Below are 15,306 nucleotides of genomic sequence, written 5' to 3'. Positions count from 1 at the left end.
GCCCTTCTCTGGACCTCAGTTTCCTCATCCAAGTGGGTGGGAGGCTCAGTCCCGCCATCTCATGTCACTGAGCTATGGGGAAGATTTGGTAAGCTGGCTGTGGCAAGCTTGGTAAGACAGGTGACAGTGGTCTTAGCCAGGGTTCCACTTGCTCAGCAGGTTTGAGCCCATCCTCGGTGGACTGCTTCCAGTCTAGTTAGCCCTTAGCTGAAATTTTTTTTTAATTGATTACATTGCATTATGTGACACAGTTTTATAGGCACTGGGATTCCCCTCACTCCTCCCCAAACCGCCCCCCCATGGTGGATTCCACCACCTTGTTGCATTACCACAGTTCATGACATTTTTTTTTTAAGTTAGACTTTTTTAATGTTTATTATAGAAGTGAGAGGGTGGAGATTGCAGACCCATCTGGGCCCCTGGGAGGGGGCTGGGAGAAAGGAGGCAGAGTGGAGGGTGAGATTTGTCTACAGCAGGATGGGGGCAGAGGTGAACAAAGAGGGTATGCTGCTCCTTACCATCAGACTGTGAGGCTGCTGCTCTGAGACAGGGCTGGGATCATATCCAGGGTTTTCTTGAACTTTTTTTTTTTTAAGATTTGTTTATTTTTGTTACAAAGTCAGATATACAGAGAGGAGGACAGAGAGGAAGATCTTCCGTCCGATGATTCACTCCCCAAGTGAGTGCAATGGCCAATGCTATGCCGGTCCAAAGCCAGGATCCAGGAGCCTCTTCCAGGTATCCCACGTGGGTGCAGGCTCCCAAGGCCTTGGGGCTGTCCTCGACTGCTTTCCCAGGCCACAAGCAGGGAGCTGGATGGGAAGTGGAGCTGCCGGGATTAGAACCAGTGCCCATATGGGATCCCGGGGCGCTCAAGGTGAGGACTTTAGCCCTTTTTTGAACTTTCTATCCCCGAGGTAGCCAAGGCCTCCAGGAACCCTTTGGGACAAAGGATCCTGGACAGCAGATGGGAGAGGTTGCCCAGGAGACCAGCAGGGTGTCTGCAGTGCTGCCCCTGGGGTGGCCTGGGGAGTCTGTGGGTCAGCTGGCTCTACAGCTCCTTTTCAGCCCCAGTGGTGACAAGGATGAGGAAGGGGAAGTTTTGTCATTCTTTTCAGGTTTAAGATGTTGTTTAAAATCACTAGCCTGGCTCCTTCTTCCCATTTTACACAGTGAAGCTGACCTCCCAGGTATCCCGTGAGCCTGGGTACTTACCAGGATGTGGGAAGCCAGGCAGTCGTCTCTTCCGGGCCTGCGCTCTCACTCTCTTTCCCAGGCCCTCCCAGGCTTTAGTTTCAGTTTGGGGTTAAAAACCAAAGTGAAAGCAGGAAGCAGCTGCTTCAGACCCAGCCCAGGCTGGGGACGCTCTCGGAGAGGAGCCAGTTTCTTTCCTGCCCATGGCCTCCCTTGCTCAGGAGGCCCGGTGAGGGCCGGGCGGGGCCCTTCGGGGAGAGACGCCAGACCTCAGACAGGCAGTGGCGTCCAGGAGGCCCGGCCGCTGCTGTCTGGGAAACAGCCAGTGGGACGGGTTCCCTGGTGAAGTCAGCTTCGCCCGGGTGTGGTCCCAGCCCAGGCCCAGGTGAGAAGCTATTGCCTTTTACACTCCTGTTCTTCCTGGGCAGGGCTGAGCTGGGGCCAGACCCATGCCGGCCTGGGAAAGAAGTCCTGGCTGCCTGAGTCCAGCTTCCACAGAGCAGGTCGCCCTCCATGAAGGTAAGAGCCGGCTCTGTCTTCCCTGGGGAGACATAACTTCTGCTCACGTAGGGCCTGAGCATGGCAGTTTTCTCTGGGGATCCAAATGGCGCAAAAGCCTGATTCTTTTTCCCTTGTGTTGACCCCAGTTCCTGGCTATGGGCAGGAAATGGTGGAGCAGGGAATGTGGCTTCTCCTCTCTGATGTCCCTGAATTTGTGGGTGGCCTCGGGCAAGACTCCTCTGTACTTTGGCTGTCAGAGCCTCCTCCTGTGGCAAGTGGGAGTTCCTCCTAATTGTGCTTTGCATGGGATCAACTTTTGATTTTGGTCAGATATCCACCACCACTTTGGTTGGCCTGTGTTTCTCAAAGCTTGGCTGTTCCTTAACTAGCTGCACTCTCAGATGCCTACTCTGTTTTTTTCCGAGGAGGCTCTCAGACCAGCCAGTGTAGATACAGTGTGGGCTCTGCTGCTTCAGCAGATAGGGTTTTCATGTACCACTCCCCTCCCCTGCGCACTTTCAAGATTCCTGAGGGTACCTGCTGAGACAGTGGGTGATGGGGAAGCCGTGCGTTGAATGACTGCATTCATTAGCCTCACCAGCCATGCTGGCTCCTTGGAATGGGGAAGATGGCAGGCTCGCTCAAGCAGCTCGCAGCCCAGAGGTCTTGGGAACCTGCAGTGAAGGGAATAGCTCTAGGGTCAGACTGGCAGGTGGGGTTCAGTTCTGGGCTTCCCTCTGGAGCTGTGAGACCTTGTACAAGGTGCCATGGTTTATACATCAGCAGGACAGGGATATCACCTGATGGGAGTTTCAACATGAGATCAGAGGAGCTGTGTGGGGAGCACTGGGTGCAGTGCTCGGTACAGAGGAGGCACCAAGATACCCTAGGGCTCCATTATCAGTACCCAGTGGGGGGAGCTGATACTGTCCACAACCCATGCTTGGAACGATGCAGGGGGACAGGGTCAGTTGTCTGGAGGTGGGTTAGTCACATGATGGCCATTGGCCAAGTGCAGCGCTCTCATAAGGAGTGAATGAAGGCAGGCTAGGAGGTGGATGTAGGGAACTCCCAAGCTGAGTAGGCCCAGGTAGGTGGAATTTGTAGAGTAGAGAGACTGGCATGCTGAGACAGCTGACCACAGAGCACCAGAGCGCTACTGGGGACCTGAGGATTGATGGCAGGGTCTGTGCTGTTTTCTGTGGGAGTAGTGGTGAGGAGCCTTTTACTGAGTGTCCTGTGAATAGACTTGATAGTTGTAGCCTGCCCAAGAAGCTACCCACGCTTCATGACGTGGCTGCAAAGGGGTGTGGTAGTAGTCGGGGTGTTTGCTCCATGCAGTCAGCAATAGGGGAGGAAGCAGGCGGGTTTAGCACAGCTTTCTGACAGCTTCAGATAAAGCCGGTGTCTGAGCTACTTCACAGGGGGTGTGTGCCTCAGTGCCTGGAGCAGAGGCGGGGCGGTGAGGGGAGTCTAAGGTTCTGGACCTCCACTCTTTCCTGTCAGCCCTTCTCCACTCCAGAGTCTGGGGTGGGGGTGGGGGAGGATGGAGAGCAGAGAATATTGACTCCCATCCAGCCTGGAGTCCCAACAAGCAGATATTAGATAAACCAGATACCATCTGTCTGTGCAAAGAGCCCTGAAGGAGACAAAGAGGTGCTAAGAGGGATCCCTGGAGTGTGGACAGGAAGGTCACAGTCCAGGGCCAACTGGGACAGCAGGTGTCAAGATGCTGAAGTGGAAGGAGATGGGAGAGTTTGGCATGTGGAGGGACAGGTGACATCTGCAGCCAAGATCAGGTGGGGCCCTCAGTGTCCCTGCTTAGCTCTGAGGCCAGGAGCTCTGCCCAGCTGTAGGAACCAGGGATGTTATTGCTGTGCCAGGGGTTGTGATAATGAGAGACTACAGCTGATTTTGTTTTAAAATTAACATGAGAACTTGCCAACACTGCTGGTCACCATGCTAATCAGCACCAAGAAACGGCAGCATGCCCTGTTGATAGCTAGTTTTCCTTTCACGCACGGCGTCTTGGTGTCTCGTTGCTGAGGGAGACAGGAGCAACTATTACTGCCGTTTTCAGAGGTGTGATCCAACGGACAGGTGAACTGTTTGTTTGAAATCACAGCACAGGCAGCATTTGATGGCATTTCTGTTTCACCACACTGCCTCTGACTAGGAAGGCCAAGAATCTTAGAATCTGCTTTTTAGCAAAATTATCCAATCAAAATGATAACAGTTAAGCAGTTCTAGTATTGCGTGATGTAATATTAATTGTGTTAGGGCAATGGAACCAAAATGCCCTTTTTTCCTACTTTTTCTATATCATGTTCCATATCTTGTTTATAGATGGTTCTATTTTTTTCCCCTATTCCCACACAATTCTCCTCTCAAATTTCCCAATTCTGTGCCCTTGCATACCTCCAGGCTTGGTTTCCTGTTTGGATTCTCTTTCTCCTGAATTTCAGAAGAGAGATTACAAACAGATAAAGTCAGCCACTGCTCACATATACATTTAACACACTTCAGAAATAGTTTTAACAATTTTGTGAGGTTTGGATATGGAAATGAGAAAAACATCAGAGTAATTGGATAACCACTAGGTTCACTGTAGGGAATTCCTCAGTACACTATTGACCAGCACACATTTTTTAAATTATAATAACCTCCACATAACATAAAGAAAAAGTGTGCTATCCTGTCCGCTTTTCAGTGGACAGTTGGAGACACTGGGTGTAGTCCTATTCTGCAGCCGCCACTGTGTCTGCCTATTCCCAGACTGAACATCTGTCTCCTTCAACACTGACCCCCTGACCCACCCTCCTACTTCCTCTCTGTAGCCTTGGAAATGTCTCTAAAGAATTAATTCTTCCAGTGCTGACGAATTGTCCATGTTATTACACAGCCGGCCTTGCACATGGCTGTGGCCCAGGAGGGTGGTGACAGGGGCTGATGGTGTCCAGAAGAGCCCGTGGTGGCTGCAAGCAGCTGCCTTCAGCATCCCATGGAGGAGGCAGGGTAATGGGATGGCGATAGCCGTGCAGTCACAGGACCAAGGCTGGGTCTTCAGGGAGCTACATACTTGCTGTAGGAGTTTGGCCAAGTCTCTGTATCCCTGATCCTCAGCTTCTTCCTCTGGGAAATGGAATAGGACTTCACAACACATGTATGTCAGACACTCAAATGACCTTCCCTCTGCAGCCTCAAGAGTCCTAGCCAGGGCTGGTGTTGCTTCAGAGTAGGCTGAGTTGCTGTCTGCAACACTGGCATCCCCACGTGAGCATCGTTTTCAAGTTCTGGATTTTCTGCTTATGATCATGCTCTCTGCTCATGTACCAGAAAAAATAATGGAAAATGGCCCAACTACTTGGGCCCCTGCTACCCATGTGGGAGACCTAAGTGGAGTTCCAGGCTCCTGGCTTTAGACTGACCTAACCCTAGCTGTTGTGACCATTTGGGGAGTTAACATGTGAATGGAAGATCTCTGTTTTTCTCTCCCTCTCCTCTCATCCAACCTTTCAAGTAATTTTTTTTAAAGATGTATTTATCAGGGCCAGTGTAGTGGTATATCAGGCTAACCCTCTGCCTACAGTACCAGCATCCCATAAGGGCACCAGTTTGAATCCTGGCTGCTTCACTTCCAATCCAGCTGCCTGCTAATGGCCTGGGAATGCAGTAAGGGATGGCCCAAAACCTTGGGCCCCTGTACCCACATGGATGATGTGGAAGAAGCTTCTGGCTCCCAGCTTTGGACTGAGCCAGTCTAAATATTGCACCTACTTGGGTAGTGAACCAGCAGATGTAAGATATCTCTCTCTCTCTCCTTTTCTTTGTATAACTGTGCCTTTAAAAAAAAGGAAAAAGATTTATCTATTTGAAAGGCAGATTTAGAGAGAAATTCTTCATCTGCTTGTTCACTTCTCAGATGGCTGCATAGCGAGAGCTGGCCCAGACTGAATCTGGGAGCCCGGAGCTTCTTCTAGGTCTCCTGTGTGGGTGCAGGGACTGAAGCACTTTGGCCATCTTCCAGCACATAAAAAGCTGGATCAGAAATGGAACCATCAGGACTTGAGTCAGCACTCGTGTGGGCTGACAGCACTGCAGGTGGTGAGCTTTATTCACTATTCCTCAGTGCTGGCCCTAACTGGAAAAAAAAAAAAAAGGTCCTAGCATAGAGGGGCACCCACACCAGCTTTCCCATCCCAACTCCACTCTGGTTCCAGCTTCCTGCTGATGGGCACCTCAGCAGGCAGTGCATTATCGTTGAAGTGCTTAGGGAAACCCAGATTGAGTTCCAAGTTCCTGGGTTTGGCCTGGTCCAGCCCTAGCTCTTGAAGGCATTTGGGAAGTGAACCTGAGGTTAGGAGATCTCTTGATTTCCCTCCCGCCCCATCTCTTAGTGTGTGTGTGTATGTGTTTCAATAAAATTAATCCTGGCATATTGTTCAGATGTGATTAAATGTAAGGAAATCGGGGCTCTTTTATACATAAAGTGTGACTCAGAAGTAATGTTAGTTATTCCAGGTCTTACATCAAAACCAAACTGACAAAAGAGCTAAAATTCAGTCAATATGACTCCACAAGTTACAGCTATTTGGAATTTTTGGTTGGTCAGTGGATTGTAAAACACAGTTTTGTTTTTGTCTTACTGAGTATTAAACTTTGCCTACAAAGCCCTAGCATTGATGAGCCTACAAGGAGGAAGATCAGAGTAGGGGACACACAAGATTTTGGTGATGAATCAAGACCAAAGGATTGATAGTATTATAAAAAAATTTCTGATATGATTGTCTTGCCCATGGCTGATTACAAACCTTACACTTGGACACAGCAGTGATCAGCCATGTAACGTGCCTGGTGGGACCAGCACCATCCCCCGACCTAGCAAGGTTTCCTTCTGCAGATGAGTGGCTGTTCTGTGGGGGAAGGGGCAGGTGATGTCACAGGTGTCTTTGTGAGTGTCAGGAGCCTGGCAGGACAGCTTGAAGCCTGGGAGTGTGTGTTGGCAAAGACATCAGGGCACAGGGCCTCCTAGAGGGGTAGAAATTGTCCAGGTAAAGTGCTTGTTTTCATTCCTGTGCTTCTGAGCTGCTGTCTGGGTTGGGGTCTCTGAGAGCATGATGATTCCAGCAGCTGGAGGCGGACAGCGAGCTGAGCTTTAAACAGTGGCTTGGCTCCTTGGCTTTGCAGGAATGAGTGTGTGTCTCTTGCTGGAGTGAGCCTGTATTCTTACTACTGGTGAGCAGGGAGGTTAGAACTGTGCACATCACACAAGGATGATACTTGGTGTTGCTTCCAGAGCCATGTGTTACATACGAGAGAGAAGAACGAGCATCCTAGGTTGGGAAGAATCTTGAAGGGTACTATAGGGACTTGAGTCCTCTCATGATCCTTCTTAGGCCAGTATGTGGCCAGCTGGCTGCCTCCTGGGTCCCTCTTCCATCTTGGGCCAGTTCTGTTTCTCAGAAAGTTCTTTAAAATGAAGGAAAGTTTTCTTGGCCTTAACAACCCCGCCTTTATTCTCTCTCTTGGCTTAAGTGTATGTGTGGACCATGTGTGTATGGTACAGAGCCTTACAGATGATCCACGGGCAGTCTATAAGCTGGCCATGTTATTCTGTCCAAGCTATCCCTTGTGTTAGACTGGACCTGCCTTATGGTGCCCCTGTGTGACATGCCCCATTTGTGACAAATGTGTGTCAGACATGCTAATCCACTGTTGCTATATCAGTCTCATGAAGTGCCACATGCCTGCCATGGCACCCAGTCAGCAGAAGAGGCACTTCACTGTCATCTCTGTACTTGAATGAGACCCTAGGGGACAAGGGCTGGTCAGCCTGCCTGCCTGGAGCCAGCCCAGGGTACAGTGAAGTCTGCCCTGGCCACAGGCCTTTTCTCTGTGGGTGCAGACTTTTGACTGTGACTTTGGTCAGTGTAAGTCCCTAAAGTGCTTTTCCACATGTGCTGCTTGTCTGGTGTCCTTGTTACTAGGATTTCAAGTGCAGGATTGTAAGTTCTAAGAGGAGGACTCTGCCTGCCACAGAGGCAGGCAGCACTGCCTCTGCTGACCTGAACTGAACTCAATGGTTTTCCCCATTCAATCCTACACTGTTAATTTCATCCCATCTCTAAGCTGCCCAGGGTTCTTGGCACTTGGGTCTGTCACCTGATACACCACCTGTCACTCCAGGCCCAGTGAATGGGCCTGTTAACAGCGCCTTTCTATTCTGGGATCCGCTTGGTCATTCAGAATGGTGAATGAAGCCAGCAGTGGAGGTGTGCGTGAGGACCCGTGACAGCCTGTGAAAGGCTGGGCTTTTGTGATCCTCCCCCAGGGTTTGACATCGTCCTTCCAGAAGTGAGAGTGATTTTTGGAGGCTCTTTCCAGATAGTACTTCCCAGGCTGGGCTTCTGGGATCTTGGGGTTTTGGAAAAGCAGCCACAAGGCCCACCTGCCAAAGCCAGTATTGGAAAAGCCAAACAGTATTTGAAAAACCGTATCTTGCCTTCTTAATCCCTTAGCCCCTGGGCAAACCAACTGGACTCTGGTCATCTCTCTCCTATTCTTCAACATCACTAGCTACTGGTTTTAGCTTTGATACCTAAAACAATCATCCCTGCAGCTTAGCAGCTTGTGTGGCTTCAAAGCCTGGATGCTGCGGGAGAGGGGCTAGGACATCCGAGCAGAGAAAACTGACAGAGCTGACCCTGTCAGGAGTCTCTGAAGTGAGATAAGATCATGTTCATAATAAATTCCAGCACAGTAGGCGAGAGGTGACCACGGCCTGACAACCAGCTTGCTGAGCGTGGTGGTTGTAGTAGAAATGTGACTGGGAAACTTGTTTTGGTCAGAGTCTGGAGGAGGCAGCGATCAGCTACAAGGGGGTGCCTCCCTGAATGCCTGATACTCAATCTCCAGGGTGCCAGGCCTTCCTGACCATGAGTGAACTGTGAGGACTTAAATTCATCTAGCACAGGAGTGGGGAACATCTGGCCAGCCAGTGAAATCATTTTTGTAGCCTGTCAAGGCAACCTCAGGAGGGACTTGAAACTCAGTAAGTCTGCAGGACACTGATTTTTTGAGATTTATTTATTTTTATTGGAAAGTCAGATATACAGAGAGGAGGAGAGACAGGAAGATCTTCCATCCGATGATTCACTCCCCCAAGCAGCCACAACGGCCAGAGCCGAGCCAGTCTGAAGCCAGGAGCCTGGAGCGTCTTCCGGGTCTCCCACGTGGGTGCAGGGTCCCAAGGTTTTGGGCCATCCTCTGCTGCTGTCCCAGGCCACAAGCAGGTAGCTGGATGGGAAAGTGGGACTGCCAGAATTAGAACTGGCGCTCATGTGGGATCCTAGGGCGTGCAAGATGAGGACTTTAGCTGCTTCGCTACCATGCCTAGCCAGGAGAGTGATTTTTAAAACAATTTTGAGTGACCCATGAAGGATGCTGTAAATACCTACCTGGCTCTTGGCATAAATAAAGGCTCCTCATCCTGGCTTCTAGTGCGTCTCAGAATAATGTAGGAATTCTGAATGGTGAAGACAGGCATGTGGGGCTATTGTGAGGACCCTCACTGTGTTTCCAGGTTCCCTTAGGTGTCCCCAGAACTTGGCATTAATAATAGTATGTGAAGGCGCGGACTATCTGCTGGGGTCCCTCTAGCCTTGAAATTCAAAGGCGCTCTCTCTTTCTAATCCTAGTACTCTGTGAACAGATGTGTAACAACTGGCCCTGCCTCTCTAGCCCTTGCTTCTCAGGCAGAGGAGAGACCTTGCCAAGCTGGAGAATTTTTGGGTGGCTGGGAAATGCATGTGAGGGACAGGAATACATGTAGGAAAGAGCAGTGGGAAGCCGTGCTTGCAGCCAGAGCCTGCCCCTTTTGAACCCTGTACTGGGATTCTGTCCTCACGGTGTTTTGGAGCCACTCAGCGGAAGCAGTCAGACTCTGAGGATCCTGGGACTTAGGGAGCTGGCCCAGCCATGGTCACAGCTGAGCCCTAGGTACAATTGGGGTAAAGCAGCAGCTAAAGTGCTGCTCTACTCACAAAGCCTGGGATCCCGCCCTGGCTTTGCCCCTTATGACTGAGTGACCCTGAGTTGGTCACTTCTCTGGGCTGCCATGTTTCTTGTTGCTGAAATGGCAGTGAGAGGTTTAGGGAGAATTTGTGAGCTCATACAATTAGAGCACTATATGCTAGGCCAGTTCAGGCCCAGCCCTCAGTCAGTGAGCGATGCCCACCTTGAACTGTGGGCCCACCCTCGCCCTGTCTCCCAGGCCCCTGCTCTCCAATGAGAGTATAAAGAGCTCTCCTAAGGAGCACCAGATGCCCTCTTAGGTAGTACTCCAGGTTCACAAAGAACAGTGACCACCTGTGCTTGCTGTGAAGCTTTCCCGTAGTGCCAAGATTTGAAACCAGGTGCAGCCTGCTGACCAGAGACATTTTGTCTGCCTGGCCAGCACTGAGACACTACCAGATGTGCCTCCTGGCTGCTTGCATTGCAAGGTTCCCTGGGGTTCCTGCCTTCTGTAGGAAAAGTACTTGTGGACAGGCTTCCTGGGCAGCAGGGCAGGGGCCAGAGCCCCAGAGGGACAAGGAGGTCTGAGGGCAGTGGCTGTAGCATCTGCAGATTTGTATGCCACGGGCCACCTTATCTGGTCTTAAGCTGGGGCTTAATGCCATCTGAACATCTGAAGATTTTACTTTATTGATTACATTAAATCCAGATTGTGGCACATTTATCAGCCCTGGCACTGCTGGGCCCAGGACTCCTAGTGGTAGCTGTTGGCCAAAGAGGTCAAATATCCTACAGACATTTGAACTTGTACCATTCATGGCCAGTCCAGGGGAGTTGAAGGACTCAGGCCCTACATGGGGTACAGAGATCCCCAATGTTGAGTTCCTGGCAGCCTGGCCTCGCAGAGTTCCACACTGCTGTCCACACGAGTAAAAGCTTGTTCACATCTCTCAAACGCTGAGATGGTCTGTGCTATATTGGACCCAGGGGTGCCTTATCCCATCACGCTCAGTCTCGGTTCTTTGAAGTCTGTGCTCCAGATGCACCTTGCCTGGAGTGTTGGAGCACGGCCTCGTTTCTCTCTGCTGCCTTTCAGAAATAGTTGTCAAACAGCTTCCAACACTGAGTGCTCAGGGGTTGTTGAGCTCTTATTCCCACAACCACTCTTCCTTCCTTCTGGCTGCTCCAAGCTCTACCTCTTACCAAGTTGTGTTACTGGGGCAGGGTGGGGGCCTTGGGAGGGCTGATTTGAAGGGAGTTCAAAATCCAGATTCTGGCCAGAGCCACAATAAGTTATTCTGCTTCCCTGAATTTCAGATACCCATTTACCAAGTAAGCTTTCATTCACTGTCGTTCAGTACTTATGAGTACAGCTCTGTGTTGGGCCTGGTGCTGGGATGGCGTAATAATTATACTTAAGGTCCTCAACCTCTGGTGAGCAGACTAAAACTAAGTGATCAGCACTTGACTGAAACCATCCCCCACCCACCCAAAATGTAAGGTGTTCAGGAAGGCCTTCCCTGAGGAGCCCTCTTAGCCAAGATCTGAAGTCGGGATGAGAAAGGACAGCAAGCAGAGTTGTGTGCTGGGGATGGGGTGGAGTTTTTAGAAAGGAGGGGTTGCAGGCGAAGATTCTGCCACAGAACATACATGACATATCCGCCTGATGCTGGAGACTAGTGGCCAGAGTGGGGTCAGCAGGGACCACCTTGAGCTGAATCTGGAGAGGTGGGCTGGGCACTTCCCAGAATGGGCCAAGAGGAGCCCCCTGGGGTGTTCTGTGCGGGATGGCGAGCTTTGGGAAAGGTCTAGAAGAAGTGATCCAAACATGCTTTGAAAGCTTCCCTGTATTTGAAATGTGTGGCAGGGAGCCAGCTGCAGGGCAAGAGCCCAGCTTGTCGCAGGTGTGGAGACGGGCTTTCTCAGTGGATGGGATGCCCTGGACACTGAAGCATGCCCAAGCACGCAGAGTCCACTTCCTGGGAGAGTGAGGTTGGCAGCAGTGAGGGAGGGTTCCTCTTCATTCTGAATGTGGTGTTGGCTTTTCCTGCTGAACTGCTCTGATTGCTGGGGCTGATAACCCTATGATCAGGCTGGCCTGACCACAGGACTCAATGAGGGATGCTGCAGGCAGAAACATGGTGCATCTTCCCATCATCCAGGCAGTGCCAGGAAGCCTGAGGATCCTGTCGGGAGGGGATGGCCCCTGTGGCTCTCCTTGCCTCACACCCTGTTCTCCCTCTACGCATAACGCCATTCAGGTGTGCCCTGGCCTGACCTGCCCCATCCCCGCCCCCAAGAGGATCCCTTCCTCAGAAGGCCCTGCAGTTCCTTGTCACTCAATGACCTAGTCAACCCCCACATCCTCTAGTAAAGTCCTAGACGTCTCCCTAGCAGAAGTCGCTGTCTCCTTTACCTAGAAGCTAAGGAATGGCTCGGCTCACCCACATCACAAGTACCTCATGTGCCCAGGGCAAGTGGAGCAGTTCAGTCCTCAGAAAGCTGGGGCTCCCACAGTGCCCTGCCAGGCAGGGAGCAAAAACAGTCCCTTCTGCCTCTTGGGAATGGGGCCATGACAGGCCTCACCTCTTCCATATGGGCTCTGCCTATGCCGGCAGCTAATGTTGGTATGCATTGTTCCCAAGACTGTGGAATACACTGCAGTGCTGCTCTTCCAGAAGATCACATTTCCACCACCGATCGATATGCAGCCTTGTTTTATGTTCATTCTGTTTAAAGACTCTTCATATTTTATTGATTCATTAACATTGACCTTGTGGCTAAAGCATCATGACTCAGGCTGGAATGGAGCCTAACATATGTGCTTGTCCCAGAAGACACATCGCAGCCTGCCTGTACTTAGAACACTAGCTGTCCTCAGGGTCATTGAACAAAATGCCGCAAATGGGGAAAGGGCGGCAGTCAGTGGGCCATGGAAACAGTGCTTGTTTATGGCAGCACAGCTGAACAAGAAGGCAGAGCCTTCAGCTTCCTGCATGTCAGCTGTGAGTGTAGCTTGGGCCTGCACATCTGCAACGACTGCAAGAGCCCCTTACATAGAGAGGTTGCAGTTACAAGTAGACAGAGTGAGTAGGTTGACTTACAAACAAGGAGGATAAAAAGGTCAGTCATATGAGAGTCTGGTCAGTGCCCCAGTAGGTCAGCTGTTAGCATTGAATCGATATTATTACAAACAGAAGTCCTTCCTGGCTGTGGGACAGGCTGTGAGGGCAGGGCCAGTCCCCTGGGCTTTGCATCCTTGTCTTCACTGGTGGGACACCTCTCTACCAGCGTGGTTTTTGTGTGCTTTGGGGTCTGCAGCAGGTGGTGATTGTGGAAGCCCTGAATGCTCTCACTGATGAGTTGGTTTCCAGTCTGGGCACCATGGAAAGGTTTTACACAAAGCAGTACCATGGCTGGCTTCCTCAAATGGCCAGGGGAGAAGGGGAAGGAAGGACTAGATAGAGGATTGGAAGGCCAGGAGGCCGCAGGCTGGGTGGTCCAGGGTAGGAAGGGAGAGGAAGTAGGGAGGAATGGCAGAGGCTCCCTAGAAAGGCTTGGGGGTGTGGGGCTGATGGGAACAGTCCCTGAGCTACTGCTTAGAAGCCGCTCCTAGCTTCCCTGTGTAGGGAGAAGAAAGAAGGCTTTGGGGTTGGGCGGATGAGAGCCTTTGTGTTCTGTTTTTATTGTAACACAAGTGAGCTGTTGGATTTAGCTGCACAGTTCCACAGGTTACTCCCTGAGTGGAAGAGGAAATGGGATTCTACAGCCCGCAGCCCCTCCTCCAACAGGGCTTTTCCTGTCTTGCCAAAGCCACAAGAGGGATTTAGGGCATCTGGTCCTGTGAGGTCAGCGCTGTGTACCTCTGTAAAACCTGCAGCTGTGGCCACCATGCTGTCAGTAGTTCTTGGCATTGTTCCTCTGCAGGAGGCCAGACCCCTTTTCCTGTATTTTCCTGCCAAGCTCAGGCTCCTGGAGCCCAACAGGTATGAGCTCCAACTCAGGCCACCAGGGAAAGCCCAACCTGGCCTCCCAGACCCCCTGGGAGTGGGAGCCATGCCATTGATGAGTATCTGAGGCTTTCTGGCCACCATATACACCCTAGCATGAAACAGAAAATGTGACCACTACGTTGTTTTGACCTGGTAGGTACAGTTTGCTGGCCCCTCACGGAAAGAATCTTGAAGCAGTGAGCAAAAGGAACTTCTGTTGGGGAGAAACCAGGGCCTGAGCTCTGAGGGACAGGGAGGACAAGCTGGGCTGGGCATCTGGCGCCAGGGAGCAGGCTGCACAAAGGCTGTGTCATACATCTGGCTCCTGCCTGCACTTCCATGCCAGGCACCTGCCTGGTTGTCTCAGAGGCAGGCAAGCGGGCAGCCCATAGGCACAGGTGGCTTAGTAAATGCTGCCTGTGCTTGGGATCCCTGAGATACACAAGAACCAACTGCAGGGGGAGGCAGTCACATTGTCTGTGCTCACTCAGCCCCTACTTGCCCAGCCCGTCCACACCCCTGTCTGAGTGGACAGATTGAACCTTCATGCCCTGTAAATTGGTGGTTGTCATTCACATCCTGGAGAGGGCAGGGCTGGGTCCACCATGGGTATCTGGTGCACTCCCCCTGAAGTTGAATCACTGGACTCAGTCACATACCTTGGGGATGGCACTGCAGTCCTATGCGCTCTGGTGGACGTGTAGGGAGAGAAAGGGATGGCTCTGCTTGGCCTGGGAGGAAAAGCCATGGTGCCTGTGCGTGCAAGTGCCTGCTGCATGAAGGCCTGGTGTGTCTGGTGTCTGGGTTGGAAGGGGTACTGTGGGGGTGGGGTGGAGGGCCGGGGTGAAGCTGAAGAAATGGGAGGACAGGGACCAAGCAGAAGGGGGCTTTGAATTGGGGAGGGTGCCTGGAACCTGTGCACTAAATGTTGGGAGTCTTCCTCCATGGTTTTTAACACCTAAAGTTATTTGGTTGCTGTAATGGGGTTCATTTTCTCATTCAAGAAACATTGATTGAGAGACTGCCATGCCAGTAATAGGACAGGCAGCGCTCCCCTGGCTGCTTCGGCCCTCAGAGGCGCTGAGCACAGATGGGATGGTGTTTGGATGGAGATTCCTGGATGGTGGGAAAAGAGGAGAACCTCAGGGAGGCCTCTTGGAGGAGGTGGTGTTAGAAAGTGAGGGGCTGAGACAGAAAGAACCACAAGGATATAAAAGTCACAGGGTACAAGGCATGGCTGAAATGAGTTGCTGACCTTAAGGCCTGCATTCACACTCAGGAAGTAAGACTGTCCTGTATAAGGCCTGGCTTCTACTCCCTGCCCCCCAGAGGGCCCCTGGGCCCCCGATCCTCCCAGCTAGTCATACCACTTATCTGGCTGTAACCTGCGCCCCTGGAGAGACAAGAGAGCCACAGATAAGTTCCCTTTCCTCTTAGCACATCTGGCCTGGCCTCTCATTAGCTACTTTTCCCGTGATCCGGTGCTGCCTCTGCCAGGGCTCAGGCTTTCTGGACTCTGTCAGGGCAGCCCATCTGGCTTTCCAGAGAAGAGTTCCTCTTCCCTACCAGGTCCCAGTAAAATTTGTGCACACGAACTTCTAATAGC

General features: G+C 51.5%; 1 protein-coding gene across 5 annotated transcripts in view; it reads left to right on the top strand.

Moving 5' to 3' along the window:
* Positions 1-15,306, top strand: part of DLGAP4 (DLG associated protein 4) — a 64,885-nt gene that overhangs the window by 26,055 nt on the left and 23,524 nt on the right. Inside the window, exon 1 of one of the 5 annotated variants that reach the window (XM_040981533.1) lies at positions 1,489-1,713. The exons of the other annotated variants lie outside the window; for them this stretch is intronic. Within the exon in view, the coding sequence (XP_040837467.1) occupies positions 1,644-1,713 (70 nt within the window). The 5' untranslated portion in view covers positions 1,489-1,643. Of the gene's footprint in view, positions 1-1,488; positions 1,714-15,306 lie in introns of those variants that run through there. 5 annotated transcript variants of the gene reach the window in all.

Source organism: Ochotona curzoniae, unplaced genomic scaffold, assembly GCF_017591425.1.
Source record: "Ochotona curzoniae isolate NIBS_2020 unplaced genomic scaffold, NIBS_Ocur_1.0 contig_3520, whole genome shotgun sequence".
Classification (NCBI taxonomy): Eukaryota; Metazoa; Chordata; class Mammalia; order Lagomorpha; family Ochotonidae; genus Ochotona; species Ochotona curzoniae.
The sequence above is the reverse complement of the archived record's forward strand: the minus strand, read 5'-3'. Positions and strand labels throughout refer to the sequence as shown.